The sequence below is a fragment of the Macrosteles quadrilineatus genome, unplaced genomic scaffold, assembly GCF_028750875.1.
Source record: "Macrosteles quadrilineatus isolate MER2022 unplaced genomic scaffold, UCM_ALF_1.0 Scaffold_8__2_contigs__length_117827958, whole genome shotgun sequence".
NCBI lineage: Eukaryota > Metazoa > Arthropoda > Insecta > Hemiptera > Cicadellidae > Macrosteles > Macrosteles quadrilineatus.
Genome location: NW_026542601.1, coordinates 15,738,823 through 15,756,613, shown reverse-complemented (window position 1 = coordinate 15,756,613; position 17,791 = coordinate 15,738,823). Strand labels below are relative to the sequence as shown.

General features: G+C 36.5%; 2 protein-coding genes across 2 annotated transcripts in view; both read left to right on the top strand.

Moving 5' to 3' along the window:
* Window positions 1–10,529, top strand: part of LOC129000218 (junctophilin-1-like) — a 58,581-nt gene extending 48,052 nt beyond the window's left edge. Inside the window, exons 4-10 of the mRNA XM_054427173.1 lie at window positions 1,062–1,235; window positions 3,698–4,032; window positions 4,787–4,905; window positions 6,344–6,978; window positions 7,485–7,874; window positions 9,058–9,196; window positions 10,312–10,529. Coding sequence (XP_054283148.1) covers window positions 1,062–1,235; window positions 3,698–4,032; window positions 4,787–4,905; window positions 6,344–6,978; window positions 7,485–7,874; window positions 9,058–9,196; window positions 10,312–10,529 — 2,010 coding nt within the window. The remainder of the gene's footprint in view (window positions 1–1,061; window positions 1,236–3,697; window positions 4,033–4,786; window positions 4,906–6,343; window positions 6,979–7,484; window positions 7,875–9,057; window positions 9,197–10,311) is intronic.
* Window positions 10,530–11,728: 1,199 nt separating this feature from the next.
* On the top strand, window positions 11,729–15,230 carry LOC128999804 (uncharacterized). The gene is made up of 3 exons (XM_054426486.1): window positions 11,729–11,863; window positions 13,571–13,774; window positions 14,128–15,230. The coding sequence occupies exons 1-3, from the start codon at window positions 11,762–11,764 to the stop codon at window positions 14,212–14,214; spliced, it is 393 nt and encodes a 130-aa protein (XP_054282461.1). The 5' UTR covers window positions 11,729–11,761; the 3' UTR covers window positions 14,215–15,230.
* The last annotated feature ends 2,561 nt before the right edge of the window (window positions 15,231–17,791 follow it).

Below are 17,791 nucleotides of genomic sequence, written 5' to 3'. Positions count from 1 at the left end.
TGTAAACAACTAAAAAGATCCAACATTAGGAATACTACTGGGTGTCATTTTACTAAAACATTTGGATTGCCGAAAATAATGTCAAAGTTAAACCTGTGTGGGATTTAAATATGTCTACTTATGGTGCACTCTTTGTCTATTAGGGGTTCGAATAGGGCATTATATTTAAAACGTGTATATTCAAAGGTTAAACCCCAAACCAAATTCCAGAAGTAATATTTTAGTTATCTTTCTTCAAAAATTGGTAAAATATGAGATTAAGCTGTATAAAAAGTACATATTCAACACAAGTGCAGCTAAGGTCCTTGTTACTGGTTAGTGAGGAGTGTATGAAAATGGATGTTTATACAGAAGGTGGTTGTAGTTAATGGTGTATGTTCGCATCTGGTGGAAGTATAAACAGCATAAATAATTCAACATTGTGTACAACATGAAGCCGAGGATAAAGATATAGGCAGGCCCAGATGGCCCACTGCCACCAGAGAACACTCCATTGTCTATATTTAATGTCAGAGATTTATATACAAGACAATGGCGACCTTCAATTAATTATTGGTATATGCAAACTATATACAACCTTATAGAATACTTTGAAATGTATGCAGTTAAAGTACTTATAAAATACCCCAGCTGCAGCAAACCTACAGATTAAGCAAATTTCTATTTTCCTAGATTTCTACTAAAATATTCCCTTAAAATTTTCAGATTTATTTCCTATTTAAATAACATTAATTCTAATGAGTACTTAGGTTTGCTGCTACAGTGAAGGTATTGAGGCCCTTTTTTTATTGAAATGTTGATAGCTTAGTATGAAATAAACAAAACTGCCTAATTTTATTAAAAATCACTCCTCGTAGAAATACAATTTTATATCAAACGTGTTATCATGGGGCTTGATGATGATCGTTGTGTGATGCGTCAAAATCTCTCACCATTGTAACATATATTTAAATACACATTATGGTAGATCATTCATAAAATGTTTGATATTTTTTTATATTTATGTACTAGAAACTAGCTGAACTGGGGGTTTACACATTTTTCACTACTTTTGTTTACAGGGGCTGAAGATCCGCAAGCAGCGCAGCACGGGAGACCTAGAGAAGCGTGGGATATCCGGAGGTAGTATCCGCAGTACGGGTTCTAGTGCATCATGGGTCAGTACTGAGTCTTCTCACTCGGGCGTCACTAGTGGTTCTGTACACACAGACTCCAATGCCAGCTTTGTGGTAGAGGTCAGTTATGTAGAACAAAATCTAACCAGAATATTCCATTACAGGATTCCAGTACAATCAGTTGTTTTTTGCCCAGGGTTGCTAGGGGTTTTAGGCTTGTTGGAGGTACAAAGAAGAGAACAATAATTCTTCTGTAAGTAAGGTGTGAGGGGCCCAATTATCTCTTGGGCTCATAGCGTAAACTACAGGCCCGCAGGAAATCAATTTAAACACAGTTGTATGAATGAACAATGACGGTAAAAAGTGTACTTTAACACATCCAGCTTCAGATTTATTGAATACAAAGAGCAACTGCGATTTCAGACAAGGGTTCTAGGGTAGATTGTCAAGAGGGGAAGAGAGGAAGGAGCTGTCTAGCATTTAAAGTTTAATTTTCACCCCAATATGTTTTTCAGTTACGAATTAAATCATTAAAGCACTGATAGTTATAGATTTGAGTATTTGTTTATATTAACATAATTATAATTAGTTATGATCAGATCAAATCGTATGAATCTATTAAATCGTTGGGGGTGCGGGCCCCTGTGACCGGCTGTGGAGCCGCCGATGTTTTCATAAGTATCAGTCTAAAGCCCCCCATACACTATCCAACATGTTGGTCGAACATGTCGGGATCCAACGTCTTGTCGAACATATTGGACGGTGTGTGGGTTCCGACCCGACATGCTCGACGGATATGTCAGGTCGGATGCTCGGTCCGATAGCACCACCCGACTCGAGCCGTCCGCCTGACATGTTGGACCTATCAATGTATAATACTCTACTACATACATCGATTATACATCGATTTATTATGCACGGGAGTTACTATACATCGATGGTTGGACCGTGTGTGGGAAACCGTCAAACTGCTCGCACAACTTACAGTTTCCAGTTGACTTGTATTTAGCGAGTTGTGTGTGATAACCGTCCCATTTTCCCTAATTTAATGTAATTTAATTTTTTCATGTAATTTAATGATAATAAACAGTTCTGGTCAGAATTTATTTAACTCTACAGAGACCAGAAGGTGTTGTGTGATGTCAAAAGTAAACTCTATTGCAATAAACATGTGCGTAAAGAGGGGCACGATATTCTGATGGAAAAGTGCAAGGAACTGTATCCAGAGTGTGATTTAAAGATCGTTAAAAATAAAATTGAAAATTTAAGAGCCTCGTTCCGTAGGCTCTAAAAATCATCGCTAAAAATCCCCCACAAACAGCTAAAGTCGTCTCGAAATCCATTTCAGAACTAATATTTCACCTGACTTGTTGGGTAACATGCTCGACAGTGTGTGGGAAACACCCGACATAAGTCAGGTTGGATGATGGGTCCGTCGTCAGGTCAGGTTGTCAGGTCGGGTGGCATGTTCGATAGTGTATGGGGGGCTTAAGATTAAAAGCTAGTACAAGTAACAGGTGCACTTTAAATCATTATTTCCCTGTGTTTGTGTGTGTGTGTGTGTGTAACTGTATGTGTGTTTTAAATTTGATAAATGATGAAATATGTAGAAATATACGGTCTTGATATTAGTCCTGATGATGGAAACTTAGATTTCTTAAACTAAAACAGCAGCTTTTCTGTGGCTACTGTAAGGCTACAGAGGTTGGTAACCTAAAAAGGTATGGTCTTAAAATGTCTATAAATCTACAGCTTGACATTCCCATGTTTCTGTTTTTATTTACATCTGGTTATAATTGAAATCACAAAACGGTAAGGATAAAAACAACTTTTGATCCAGTAAAGCTTGATGACTTGTTGTGAACACCAATGATTGTTCTGGCTGTTTAAATAGCTACTTGGATGGCAATAATCTCGGAGCAGATATATAATATTGTCTTAAAGCCTCATTTTTGACATTGTATGTAATACTGTGGTATATTTCACTACTAGTCCCGAAAGTACTCTGTTCTGGACAAAATTATGGAAACAACTATTGAGCCACGAAATGGGGCTTCCAGCTGATGTGTTGTAAACGACACTTTTTACCAAGGCAAATAATCTTACAAAGCTTTTCTAAATTTGAATTATCAAACATAATTTCATATTTGATTGGTTCCTATTAAGGAATACATACATTAGTGCTCCTGTTAAACTAAAATGGAGCTTCGTTTGTTTGGTACAGGAAAAGTAATGCTTGGGACAGGAAAAGTAATGCTTGGGACAGGAAAAGTAATGCTTAGAACAGGCAAAATCATATCATTTGGTACATAAAACAAAAATAATCTAATTTATGTTTGCCAGTTGGAATTTATGTTCATTTAAATGCACCGCCTAAACAATTGTTTTTTTAGAATTCAGTAAATAAAAAAAATTATTCTCAGCTGTGAAAATTGAGTAATTAGGTAATTGTATTAGCCTATCACCGTACAACCGTTTCAAAACCCCCACAAGTTAAAAATATTTTGATAACAAAGTGTAAAAATACCAAACTGTATTTTAACTAGTACAGTGATTTTAACTTTACCTTTCTATCTTTTCAGGATGAACACATGGACGCCAGTGTTACTGAGACTTATATGGGGGAGTGGAAAAACGATAAAAGATCAGGTTTCGGAATAAGTGAACGTTCAGACGGACTTAGATACGAGGGGGAGTGGTTCGGTAATAAAAAATACGGCTATGGTGTCACGACTTTCAGAGACGGGTCGAAAGAAGAAGGGAAATATAAGAACAATGTTTTAATTACCTCCCAAAAGAAAAAACATTTATTCCTCATACGTTCAGCTAAGTTCAGAGAGAGGATAGACGCTGCTGTCAATGCGGCTCAACGTGCCTCCAAGATAGCTCTACAGAAGGCTGATATCGCCATATCAAGGTGCTATTTTGTTATTACGGTAATGTTTATTGTTTAGTATTTAAAAATTATAAGGTAAGTTGAGGATTGTTTTGAAAAAGATCTACTAACAGTATATTATACTTCTGTGTATAATTTTAATTCATTTTTCAATTACAAATTACAAAGGAAAAATTTATATTTGAACTGTGAGTCATACCATAGACGAAAAGAAATAAATATAGACTGTTAGCGGTGCTGCAGTTACTATGGTTACCATAGGTTCTGGTGCATACCGCTGGGAGCGCCGTGCAGTTACTTAGTGCCAACGCCGTACCTACATGGCACTCCCAGCGGTGTGTGCCAGAAAATATGGTAATCGCAGCACAGCTGACAGTCTCTATTTAATAATTCTTTTTGTCTATGGTCACACATCATTTGAAATCGTTTGTTCTGAGAGATGCAACATGACAGAAATATCTTTTGTTAGGTTTCCTTTACCATACAATACAAAATCTACATTCGTAGACAAAACATTTGGCATTTTGACTACATTAAATAACCCCTTGTTATAATTCAAGGGTTGTTATAAAAAGCCATTTTATTATGTAGAAGAAAACTGCTAGAATGTGTTTTTCGTTTTGACATTCAAGTTTATCTCAGAGAATTAAGCACAGTTGTTGGAATCAAGGATGTACTAAAAAGAGGATTGTATACATATGTTTATTTGGTTAATTAATCTCTTGAAGCCACAATTAGTTTTACAGCTTTTTGCCTATAACTGGGGCTGTTGTAGAACAGCGACGGCTCGCGGCAAGGCAGAGCTGGCTGACGTGGCGGCTGAGCAGGCCCGAGAGGACTTTGAGATCGCGCGATCAGTTGCCAAGCAGTTTGCTCCCGATTTCACCCAACCAGGTTTGTATTTCTCGAAAATATCAGCAAGTACTGTTGTGCTGAAAATCATTATGAAATCCTAGTAGTAATGCCATCCTACACGAGGGATCATTATCTAAAATTGTTATAAAATGTCAAAGAAGTGTGAAAAATTGTAGCTTAATACATATTGTTTTCCTGTGAAATAACAATTATAACCCAAACAATAAATGTAGACTTCCTAGGTCGTTCCCACAAGATATATTCTTGTTGACTTCTATGCTGGACCTTTTGTCAAGCTGTATTTGAATGCTGACCTCTGCAAATGCTGTATTCAAATACAGCTCGACAAAACAGTCCAACCTTGATGACAATGAGTATAGAGTATATGTATTATAGTTTTCAGAAGCAAAAAGTAGATGGTGCAGATCAATTCAAGTGTCAGTAACAGTGATGGTTACAAGACTATCTATATGTGAAAGTACCTATAATGTATTCAAATAGAAATTAAATAACTAATGGACTGACAGTTTAACACATTTTGAAGTTGTGAAACTGCTAGGGGGCGAGAAAAATTGGGTTTGGCCAACTCCAAGATGTCCCCTACAACAATCAGAAGTCAAAACAAATTAAACCAGTGCATACTCAAACTCCTAAAGATGCTAGACTCATACATCTTATGTTAATATATATACATATATGTACTGAATTCTGCTTGTTTCCAAATGCTTGTGTTAAGGGATAGAACTGATTTGGAAACTAGATTAATGGTTTATTTTGCCTATTTTTATTCCATTATGAAATATGGAATTGAGCTATGGGGTTCATCAGCTGACTGGAAAAAAATATTCAAGTTTCAAAAAAGAATTGTTCGCATTATGACATTTTCGCGGCCACAAGTCTCATGCAAGCCAATCTTTAAACAGTTAGGATTATTGAGCCTTCCCTCTCTCTATATATATTTATGCTTACTATTCAGAAGAATTTTGATCTTCTTTGTGGACAGCAGCATTTACATGCATACAACACAAGGTGCAAAGACAATTTTCAATACCGAATACATAACTTAACAATCTATGAAAAGGGCCCTAGTTACATGGGTATGAAGTTCTTTAATAATCTACCGACAAACATTAAAAGCCAAATCCGTTTAAAGAGTTTTATGAATACTCTAAAAAGTTATCTTTTAAACCAAGTATTTTACTCTGTAAGTGACTTTTTACAAAATTAAGCAGCATTGTTATATGTAATCGTTGTTTTAGAGTCAGACAAAAATGTTCTGTAACTTAATTGTATTTTTAGGTTTATATTGAATTGACAATGTCACCAGTTTAATAGCTTTGCTATGTACAAATGTTTTTATGTGACAATAAAGTGAATTTGAATTTGAATTTGAATACTTAAGAACATAGCATGCATAAACATTAGAGTGTACTTTAAATCATTAGATGAATGCTATAAGCAATGGTGTTATTTTCAGGGCTGGAAAAGTTAAGAAGTAGAGAAATTCCAAAATATCGGCCTCCTCCAGAGGATATGCAACCGTCTAAATCAATTTTACAAAAATCTACCCATTCAACCGACTCCAATGTTCCTACAACGGCCATGAACTCCATATCAAACCCATCACATCCGAGTACATCACAGTCACAGTACGAATCACAGTACCAATCCAAACAACAATCGTATCAAGCCCAACAATCGCAAAATTCCCAACAATCACAGTATCAACAGTCATCAAACTATCCCAACACACAGCAGTCTTCGATCTCACAAACACAAGCACAATACAACCAATCCCCTCAGCATCAGTTGGAAACACAACAGCAACAACAGTATCAAGCCCAACAACAGTATCAGGCTGAACAACAACAGCAACAGTTTCAACAACAATTCCAAAAACAGTTTCATTCTACCCAGCCCCAAAACTACCCGCCAAATCAGCAAAATCAAGATAAGCTACCTCAACAGCTGGTGACTCCCCCCACCCCTCAGCCTGAACAGCATAAGATGAACCCTGCTACCTCCGAGAGCCAATACCCAAGAAACGAACTGAGGCGCAACTCCAGGCAGGTTCAACCATCAGGAGACGCGCCTGGCTACAACTTCCAACAGGTTTAAATTATTTCTTATTCAACTGTATTTATGTATTTTTTCATTGTCTGGCCCTTTTTCTGGTATTTTTACCATCGAATGTCAACTTGTTGTAAGAAAGCGTGTTAAATTGATATGTCAAAGACAAATGGGATTGGGGCCACTGAATCATCCTCTTTTGGAAACAAACCAACAACCTTTCACATTGGAAGGCGATCGCGCCACTCATCCTACACTCATCCTTCACTCATATTTGGGTTAAAATACGCACATAGTGGCGTCCCCATCTTAAATAATTGATAATTGATAATTGATAATTGATATTATAAAACAAAATCAGAATTTTTTAAAGGAAAGCAACAGGGTTAAAAAGTTATAATTCATAAAAAGCTGTTAAATCATAACGAAAACATTTTTGGCAATTGTAAAAAATATGCTGTACTGAAAAGTGTATTTTAAGAAATTTTGGATTCAAAATATGAAGACTGTAGGTACCATATTCCTCTAATAAGTACCGATATTTTCAGGCGATGAGTGATCACTTCGACCACTACAAGCGACCGCCTAGCAGAGACAGTAGCGTGGACCGCTACAGTCGAGCAGCCAGCCGCTTAGCAGGCAGTCGACAGCCATCGGTGGACAAAGCACTTCCACCGGAACCGTCAACCCCCCGCGCCCCTTCCTTAGCACGTTCCACAACCCCCGTAGCGGGGAACGGAGCTGCCGTGGGGGCGGGGAAACCTGCCTATGTGGTGCCTAACTTACCTTCCAGTCCCCAGCCGCCTTTTGAAGACGTCATCATCAGGAAACGGGGTCTTGGTCAAGATATTGTGCCTTCGCCTCTGGGCAAGCCAGCCAGAACTGAATCACTCTATGTTGCAGCAGCTACGAAAAAGGCAGCACCTCCACCGATTAAGGTGAGTTTGTTTGTGGTAAATTTGTATATTTAACAAAGTCTAGTTGATACAATGTCTAGAATATGACTAAGGGTACCTGTGCAGTTGAGTTTGGATGAACGTTGATAGTCTAGATTCTAGCTTACTCGCTTAAAGCTACGTAACAATTCTTCCACATTTGACATCATACCCAGACAAAAAGTGGTTTTGTTTTCCGATGGTTGTAGCGAGCCTGGAAGAGAAAAATTAGAATTACTAGTACCCTAATTTTTTTACAATCCTAAAAGCTATGGGAGGGCAAAACCCAACATTATATTGAGTAGGTACCTTAAAATAATTTATATTCATTAAAACATTTGTTAAACAACGACAATCCCATTCCAAAAATGCATCAATGCTATAATTGTAATCGTAGTATAATTTTTTGTGTTTTAAATACAAACGTTAAATAGTTCTTTCAGTTGATTGTTGTCATCCCAACAATAATTTATGACATTTTCAAGTTTTTTTAGACTTTTGCATACAATTGAGGCTTCAAGCCAAAGATCAAGAATCTTTAACCCTTGGAAAAACTCCTTTAACTGACACTAAATCACTCAAACAATGGGCTATAATTATATCTGGCTACATCCCATATTTTTTCTATTATGATGAGTCATTAAAACCAAATACGACTGATTTCATAGTAAACTAATTTATTTATTTTTCTACTGCTTTAAGACATTGTAATGGAAATGTGAAAAAGCTTTAGTAGTCGTCTTCTTTGAGTTTGTTACTTCTATAATGCGGCATTTTAGGAGAGGGCAAGATTTAAAAAGTTTCTTCAGGAAAATACCATCCACTCAATGTAACAAATACTACCGATGTAGTGGTACTGGGCTCATAAGATGGTTTGGAGGCTCAATTATATTCTATAGGGTCCCTTGTGTGTTCTACATCTCTAAGTTTGAATTTATTATTTGATCTAATTAAATACTGATCTTTATTATAACATGCTATAAATTTTGTTATAAAATAAGAATGAAGCGATAACCTTCCCCTTGTGTCATAAGGGCAAGAATGGTGTTGGTTATCTCAATTTATATGTTATAATATTAATAAAGTGAATGATCCCTAACCCCTTAGTCCCCCCTCCTCTTGAAAAGAATTAGAACATAATTAAATTTAATAACTAACCACTACGACTAATCCGATTGTTGGTCAGCCCTCGGCGACGGTCCTTCCTCACACTCGACTCCTTCCCCACTCTCCCCCCTACGGTATAGACTACGGCAGATTGGACCGGTTGATAGCAGATCAGCTGTGGCGCAAGCATCACAATAAAAAGCCAATGAGTTTTATTTGTATTTTCATTTTGTAATTGTTTATGTAATAGTACTTCACGCAACGATCACGTAAGGATAGTCTTCATGACAAAAGCATAAAATTTAAGGTACGAGCCTTGGCGAGTGCCTTTAAAACTTCTACGAGTGTCGTAAAAGGCTAATTACGCTAGTTGCATACACTACTTTACCTATGACCGTATCTCAATTAACTTCAATTAACTCATAACTTCCAAGAGAGGTTATGTTTTCGTTTATAAACTCTCATTGCCACTGATTGTGATGCAATGACTTATTGTCCCAACCACTCATTTGTTGTTTAATCAATTAAATTGGTCTTAACAGCTGATAAGATGACGTTTGATTTATTAGAATTTTATTTATTTTTTCTTGATTCTTTAATCTCATTCTCATTGGTCCAAACTTGTACTGTAAAGTAACAAAACAAAACAATGCTGTAATGTGAATATTGTAAATTATAAGAACTGAATTGAAAAGGCTAGTTTAAAAAACGGTCGCAGATAAAAACATTTTAGAAATGATGGGAGGGTAGGGTAGCAACATAATTACAGCACTTGTGCTAAGGGATTGGAAAATATGGATGAGATAAGAGTATACCATTGACTATATAAGGTATACATAGTCAATGATTATATTTCTATTAATATATGTGATGTAACCCTATGGGATTAGTATCCTCTGGTGCAACATGAATCTGAATCCTAAAACTAATAGTGTATTTTTTACAATGTTTTCTTCAATGTTGGAGGTCATCAAACAACGCTACTATGATCATTTGAAAATACTGGAAAGAATTTGCAATTCGAAAATACGTCATCCCTAAACAATGTAGTAAGGTTGGGAAAATGTGTGATGTTGAGGGGATGTACTCCTTCCTTTTTAGTTATAATTAATAACAAGGCGTAGACACTTCCTGCGACCAGGTCACGAATAAAGAAATAAAACTTGTGGCGACCGAGTTGCCTAGTTTGGACGTAGCCTGATTATAGAACATAGGAGGCAACTTTATGAGAAAAAGAGAAGAGGGTGAGGTTAACCTGTAACCCTAAAGCCTAATATTTCACCTGTTTTCCTCTTGAGCCCTTGACATGACTGACTAACATGCATACCAGAAGGGATTCCACAGAAAGGCTGCCGGTCCACAAGGTCTGAGGCTAAGATCAGGTTTTTGGTCACCTTGTTCCTTCTATCCCTGAGTGTCCAGGGACCCAAAAAAGTGTCACTTGCCCAGGGCAGATACTGTTGTGAGGCAGTCCCATACCACCTTGGACTTGAACTCTCAGGAGTCAAGTGCCTTGTGCGCCTGGCTGTCTGTGAAAATAGAAATGTTTAAGCCATGCCTCAGGTTCTCTCTAGCACACTCCAAGATCACAAAGACCTCGAGTTTGGAACATTGTTGGAAGGACTCACTTGGGAACGCAGAAGTTCACGTTCTACACACCGTGTATTCCAACTCCTGTTCCATCTCTTATCTTGGAAACAGTGGTATACTATTCCAGGTAGATGTAGAAAATGATTTCCTCTTAACATCCACTTCTCCGTCCTGTTTACTTGTAATTTTTGCCAGGTTATCCAGAGATTCTTAGCTCTCTTAAATATACATTTCTAGAGAGATTTAAGGATTCAACTATCTAATAGAACAGTAAATTTTTGAGGTTTTGCTTTATTTGATAAGCTGCAGTACCTGATTCATGATGTCTGTGAGAGTAACACGATTTTACCTCTGAGCATGTGCTATAGGTCTTTCAGTGCAGCATAAGTTCACAAGTTTAAAAAAATACAAATTCTAGATGGAGACTCCCTTTTGATTTTTGGTTTAAAATTCAGGGAACACTGGATATGCTTTCCTTTTGATTTTGTTGTACAGTTCAACTCTCTCAATTGAGTGTTCATTGACTCTAAAGGAATGTGCTATACTGCATCTGAGTTTTGGATTCTTGCCATGATCTACACCAGATCTAAGTGCACAGACTGGTCTCGGATTAAGCGAAAATACTTGGTGATTGAAGGTTCTAAAGATTCATGAAGATTTATAAAGTGTATTCATATTATGAGAAAACTAAAGAAGAAAAGTATGAAGAACTTTTTACCTATTCAATGTGACACCAGACATACTGCATGTATAGACAATTTACAGGAAATAAAGGCTAAAATTCTTAGTAAAGATTTTAAAATTGAGAAGAGAAACCGCAGTCTAAACCAAGGAAAAATAACTCTCAGAACTCAAATACAGGATAAACTTTGTTTCACCTTTACAAGAAAAATAACTCTTGTTCTACATCACTATTATCATAAAATAAATTAAGTTTAGTCTAATGGATTTCTCACAGTAGATATTTCCTACAGCTAAACTGAAACCAGAGTGAGATATAGGGACCAGTAAACATAACGTATAAACTTAACTTGAATACTTACTTGACATACGAAAGAAACAATGGAGGGGAAAGAGAGGGGGGACAAGCAGTGGGAGATGGCTGGGAGAGTTGGCTGACTGCCCAGAAAAGGGGAGAGGGGACCCAGGATGTCTCAGAGCTAAAAACGGACTCATTTACTCCAGTCGCAACGATGTGGTCAGTGGAAGATGAGGAGGAAGAGGACCTCATGTTCAGCCCGGCCCTCATGGCCAGACGGGCTAGCGAGAGCTGGATCACCGCTCCGCCCATCGAGGTATGAAACCTTACAGTTCCAGGACAAAACCAAATAGTTTACCTAACTATTTACAATAGAGAGGGAAGGAGAAGTGACCATCAAAGTGTTCTAGCAGGGCCTAAACATGATGAATCTAACTTATTTGTTTATGTTCAATTCTAAAGGTCTAATACCCGGAATCTAAAATGGAGTTTGTTGCGCAATTTTGGCCATCCGCCAAGACTCGGTTGGTAGACAGCTATTATTGTAAACTGTTATTTGGATCTTCCCAACACCGGGAGCTTGATTTGTCTATTCTAATTAGTCTCATTGTTTCTGACTGTTCAAACGATACAGATAATTTCTTTTGTAATAGGTTTGTTTTTAAAAGTTATCTTACAGAGTGCCACTTTTTGTAATAGAAGGTTTTGTCCTTAAGTGGTCTTTTAGTTAATTTCTAAGATGAATTAAACCTGGTAAAATTTTATTCATCCCATATTAAATGTCTCATTGAGTTAGTTTGTAAACTCTTAGATAAACTGTAATATTTACTAGCTACTAATGTAGAAAGAAATATTTTACTCAATGCTGCGAAATAGTAAAATATCAACTTAGAAAATACCATGACCTTTTCTTTCTTAGTAAGAATTTGGCATGGAATCATTCGTTTCAAACTGCGCCTAGAGTGCATCTAGCATGCTGCATAGTATCAAACCTCTCATTTAACACAAAGCACTTACACTAAGCTACCGTACCAGTCGCAGCGATGTGTGTTACACCACAGAGTTTAAAAGGAGCCTAAAACATTCCAATGTGAGTTGGTGAAACTCCAGGAAATTCAAGGGAAATAAGGAACCGAATCAATTATGTGACTGTATGGATTGAAAACCCAGACATTGAATCAAATAACATTTAAGATTTACTTTTATTAGCATCACCAGATATGTTATGGCATCTCAAAAATCCAAATAAAGGAGCACTAGCTTGGATTGCAGGAATGGATTTGAAGCTGTAACAACAGAATTGTTGTTTCTGTTAACGTTGTAAACCATTTAGTTAGATTTTTCATAGAGTTTGAAGAATTGGTATAGGAAATTTGGTCCGAGATATTTCAGATCCAATTTCATGATGGTTGGCCACTGGATCGTTAAAAGTAGCACTAATAAGGTTTATGTTACCAGGCTTCTGTCTATGATTCACTGTAGTTTTAGGAAACTACAGCTGTTTTATGCCTCTATTATTGGCACATCATTAGGTTTGTTGAACGCCAGCTTCCTTACACATCCCTCGGTGTTGAGTTCGTCATGGTTTTACGATGAACATGAAGACACTTACACACACAGAAACACACAAAACATTTAAACATTAATTAAGGACGTCAACCGACTGCGGAATATGATACGGCGCCGGTGAAGGGTTCAATTGAAAGCTTCAAAGACTACAGCTCATGACACGTATGCTGGCACTAGGGTCTAGAGTGGGCAGTGTTGGTGGGGAGGGTGGAGGTAAGGAAAAGATCAGAGTGCAAACATTTCTGCTGACTCATGGGGTGTAGGGCGTGTTTTGTGTACTTCAGCGCCTTCACATAGGTCGCAAGGACAGGATTGTTTTAACTTGATTTCACTATAATTGATTAGCTTGATATCTCAGACAGTATGGTTATGATTGTGTGTTGCATGAAGAGTTCAATCGTTAACATTTCTTCAGCAACACAAAATCCAAATCACATTTGATAACTTGTTACAGACCATACCAGTCAGCACTACCAGTCTCCAACGCAAGAAGAGTCTACCCGACTTTCAAGGTCTACCTCGAGCTGCTGAACCCATGTCTCGAGAGGAAGCATCCGTACTGAGCTCGGCGAGAAGAGAGGAGGTGCGACGGATGAATGAAGAAACTGAGAAACTTCGTGCCAACCCACTGTTGTACCTCGTCAGTCCGAGTGTTAAGGTAAAAACATGTAGCATGCGTACTTTCTTCTTGTTCCAAATACTTCTTGCTCACTTAAAACCACCCCTGACTATTTTACATGATTAATTCAGGTGGGCAAGAAATTAGAACTGAACAAAGTGTGTTCTTCATTATATTCACGAGCAGAAATTTGTCAAGTTTTTTTTTTATACATTTTAAAGCTGAACGTTGTCAGGTGTGGAACAAACATCATTAGCGGTGTGCTGCTGTAGCACAAATCATTTTATGCCTCTTATCATAGAAGAGGCTACTGTATACAGTTTTCAGCTTGTAATATTTTAAAGTGTTAAAGTGTAATGAACGAGATAGTTATTGAACATGTTGTGTTTCAGGACTGGTTTTCCAGACAACAACTGGTGATGCTCGTACTATTTGTCAACATCTCTTTAGCCATCATGTTCTTCAAGCTACTCACATAGTAATTACTGAGGTGTCTGTGAGACAGTATCCATCCGGTGGTTTCTTCAATGGCTAGCGACAAGTAGCCATTGGTCATGAGACTGATAGCGCTCTAAGAGCAAAAGACAATTCCTCTAAGACTATCGTTGCAGTTGCGAGCCCAGTGACGACCAAGTGTATCGAAAGATTTGAAAGGATTTTTGAAGTTTTATATATCGAATGCTCTAGTCATGCAAGCACAAATATATTCACTTTAAGTGTTGGTAATCCCCAGCATTGTTTCTTCCACTTCTCATGTGATGGAGAATTCCAAAGCGATTGTGCCTATTTAAACCGTAAAAATACTACGCTGTTGAATATTCAGGAGGAAATTCTATTGAAAGTCACTAATTCGGTTTTTTACTATATTCCTTCTCGGTTCGTTCGCCAAAGATTTGTTTTTTTTACCTATCTGTTGTGTTGTTAATGAAAGCCGTTTTGTATTAACTGTATGTATCAAGTTAGATTTTTAACAAGAGGTCCTGAAACTCAGAGCTAGTACATACAAGGCTGTCAAGGGATCAGGCGAAAGCCATAGAAATTATCGCTATTTTACTCAGATATTTTATATATTTCCTTGTAAATAGTATATACGATTTTTACAACACTCGGAAGTAAATTGATAAAATTTGTTGTATCGAATCTCTATGCTTGTACATAATCTAGATTAGGATTATTACTATTGTTACGTTAAAATATTTTTCACTTCAGTAAACTAAGTGAAGGATCAGTAATTTTGTTATAAAGGGAATTTTTCCATTGCCATTTGTGTTCCCTTTGAGTTTCCGGGGGCGGTTTCGGTGATGAAGAAGCGTTGTGCCTTGTACTTCAGTGGGAATGAGAGAGGTCCAACTTTTACAACTAATTGCCTCCCAATTCCGAATGATTTGTCTTAAAAGAGTTACCACTGTTCTTTAGAATAGCTCCTTGCTTAGTTTTGAAGTGAAAATTTATCTCTATGTTCATCACGTTGCCAATAAATTACATTTTTTGAACAGGTCAGTGTTTTTTTTTCTCCACAAGAGTCAAAACTTCAAACTTGTATGATTAATAATTAATTATAATAATAATAACTATTATTATACCACAATAATCTCAAATCATTTTTAATTCAAGAATGTCTATGGTATAAGATACGTATTATGTCGTAATGCAAAACTTAGGACACCAAGGTTTTAAAATGTATTTAATTTTTATGCCTACTTGTGGAAAGTTGATGTAGCAAGCACTCCATGACAGAAAAACATTGTCCAACACTGAAAAAAATCACCCTCGTTACCTCAACCCCCGTAAATCTGTAAGTAATCTCCAATAGACAGCTAATTCATATGCATAGGCTTACTGGTAAAAAAATACATCACGTAGCGGAGCTAGTTCCAAAATATAGATGTCAAATAGTGCAGTGTCTTAAATGAAATGTCACTATAACCTCTAAAGGTATGGTTGAACTCCGGATCTAGGTCCAACCAAGATTTGGTTATAGCTACTAATCTTCAATAAAAAGAGAATTTGCTTAAAGTTTGTGCTCAGTAACTTTTCATGTTCTAATTATATTACTTTCATATTTATTTTAGTTACAAAATAAATTTAAAGCAATATAAACTGTACAGGAGTTCTGATTTGATTTTTGTTAGCACCGTGCAGAATTTACTAAAATTAAAAGCCATGTTTACACACACAGGGACAGGAGTTTAAACCCAATTTTTACAATAGCTATAGTTTGTAGCTGACAACATTTTGAACAGTTTTACAGTGTTTAGAAAAGGAATTACGTTTTTGAGAAAAGTCAGTTTAAGGAGTATTGTAAACGTTTACCGTAAGCTCATCATTGGTTGACAACAGATGGTACAAAACTCCATTTAAGACTATAACTAGTGTACCTGTTGCTCGAATTCGAGCAATTGCAAAGCATACAGGCGCTATTTTAAAACGAATAACAGTCATAATTTCCGATGACTTTATAAAAGTCTACTCAAAGCTCAAAGATTATGGAAATACTCACGATGTACACAACAGTTAGATATAATCGAAATTGTTTGTAAATATCTTATCTTTTTCAAAAGCTGATCTTGTTTTTTAGAGTTTTCTACAAATGTTTCCCACTCATAGCCGCATTAGGTTCTTTATAATAACGATTATAAATGAAGAAAAAAAACATTATTTCTATTTTTTCTACTTGGTTGTGTTCTATGACTTTCTTATGTTTCCATTGTTTGCAAATCGGCTCTTTCAATGATTGCTCAAGAAATATAGCACAGTATTAATTCAGTTTTATCTTAAGTAGGCCTATATCAAATTGTCCAGGATTTCTCGCTTTTTTTCCATTGTAATAATAACACCAACCCAAGTATAGTCTACAGATGCAATATTCCAAAGAATGTCATCTACGTGCAACACGCCTACGTACAATCTCCACGAAGTGGTAAGCAAAGGCAGAAACTAACCCTGACCCTATAATCCACTTGCTAGGGGGGTCCTCGTGTGCATTTTATGTATAGAAAAACACCCTAAGTGATCATGTAGGTACTATGTGCGTTATCATTTTTCACGTGGGTGCCAGCTTGGCAGAGTGGGCATAACCTCAGAATCCGCCATTTTAAAAATGGCGGCGGCATTTATTACATGAAACTCATCGGGAGCTTATATCTCGAAAACGGTAATATATAGCGAGTTACTTTTATTACAAAAAATGTTGCTTTCACAACAAGGAACAACTTTTGTATTTACGAAAATGCCCTAAATAAAACTATTTAGGAGTAGTTCAGCAATTTATGCTAATTTAACCTATACATTTTTACTATGTTTGGCAACAAAATTCTAATATCTTTAATAAACTGTTCTTTTTAATTCGGCACTTAGACTAATTGCTCTTTACATTTAAGTTCAAAATATCCCCGTCGCAGCAAACCTACAGACTAAGCAAACATTTACCTAGCATTTATACTTAAATATTAAAATTGCCAGATAGATTTCCTATTTAAATGACATTGATTTGTAATGAGTACTTAAGTTTGCTGCTTCAGGGAAGGTTTTGAGGTTAATTTTTTTAAATGAAATCTTGATAGCTTAGTATGAATGAAACAACATTTTCAAATTTGATTATATATCCATTAACAAGCAAACTAAAACAGTTTATTTATTCTCCATAAGAATAACATGGGAATTTTAAATTTAAATTTTTTTTATTATTATCTCCGTATCTTTCGGGCATAAAACAACGCTTCAATATACACAATTATTTATTTTTTGAGCTCTACAAAATGGTTTGGAGATAAGTTATAAAATTTCATGTTTTTAGGGTCGAAAATCGGAAATATCAATTATTACCCCATAAAACTCCCTTATTACCCACATTCCCATAGTCTGATCATGCTGGTTTAATAGTCCGAACTCGCCTGAAAACGTAGGTTTACACGTTTGTGATAAATTTAATTAAAATTGGACCATCTTTGCTCGAGTTATCGAGTTAAGTCGTAGTTCTGTCTTCGGATACAGATGTCGTAGTGTTGGCTTTACACTTTATGAATAGATTCTCTTCGGAAGGTTTGCAGGAATTGT

What these genes read in the sequence shown, in the direction of transcription:
- LOC128999804 (XM_054426486.1), top strand. Translation starts at nt 11,762, where the DNA reads ATGTGGTCAGTGGAAGATGAGGAGGAAGAGGACCTCATGTTCAGCCCG. An exon ending in TCACCGCTCCGCCCATCGAG is followed by an intron (nt 11,864 to 13,570) that starts GTATGAAACCTT and finishes AACTTGTTACAG; the next exon opens with ACCATACCAGTCAGCACTAC. An exon ending in TCGTCAGTCCGAGTGTTAAG is followed by an intron (nt 13,775 to 14,127) that starts GTAAAAACATGT and finishes GTTGTGTTTCAG; the next exon opens with GACTGGTTTTCCAGACAACA.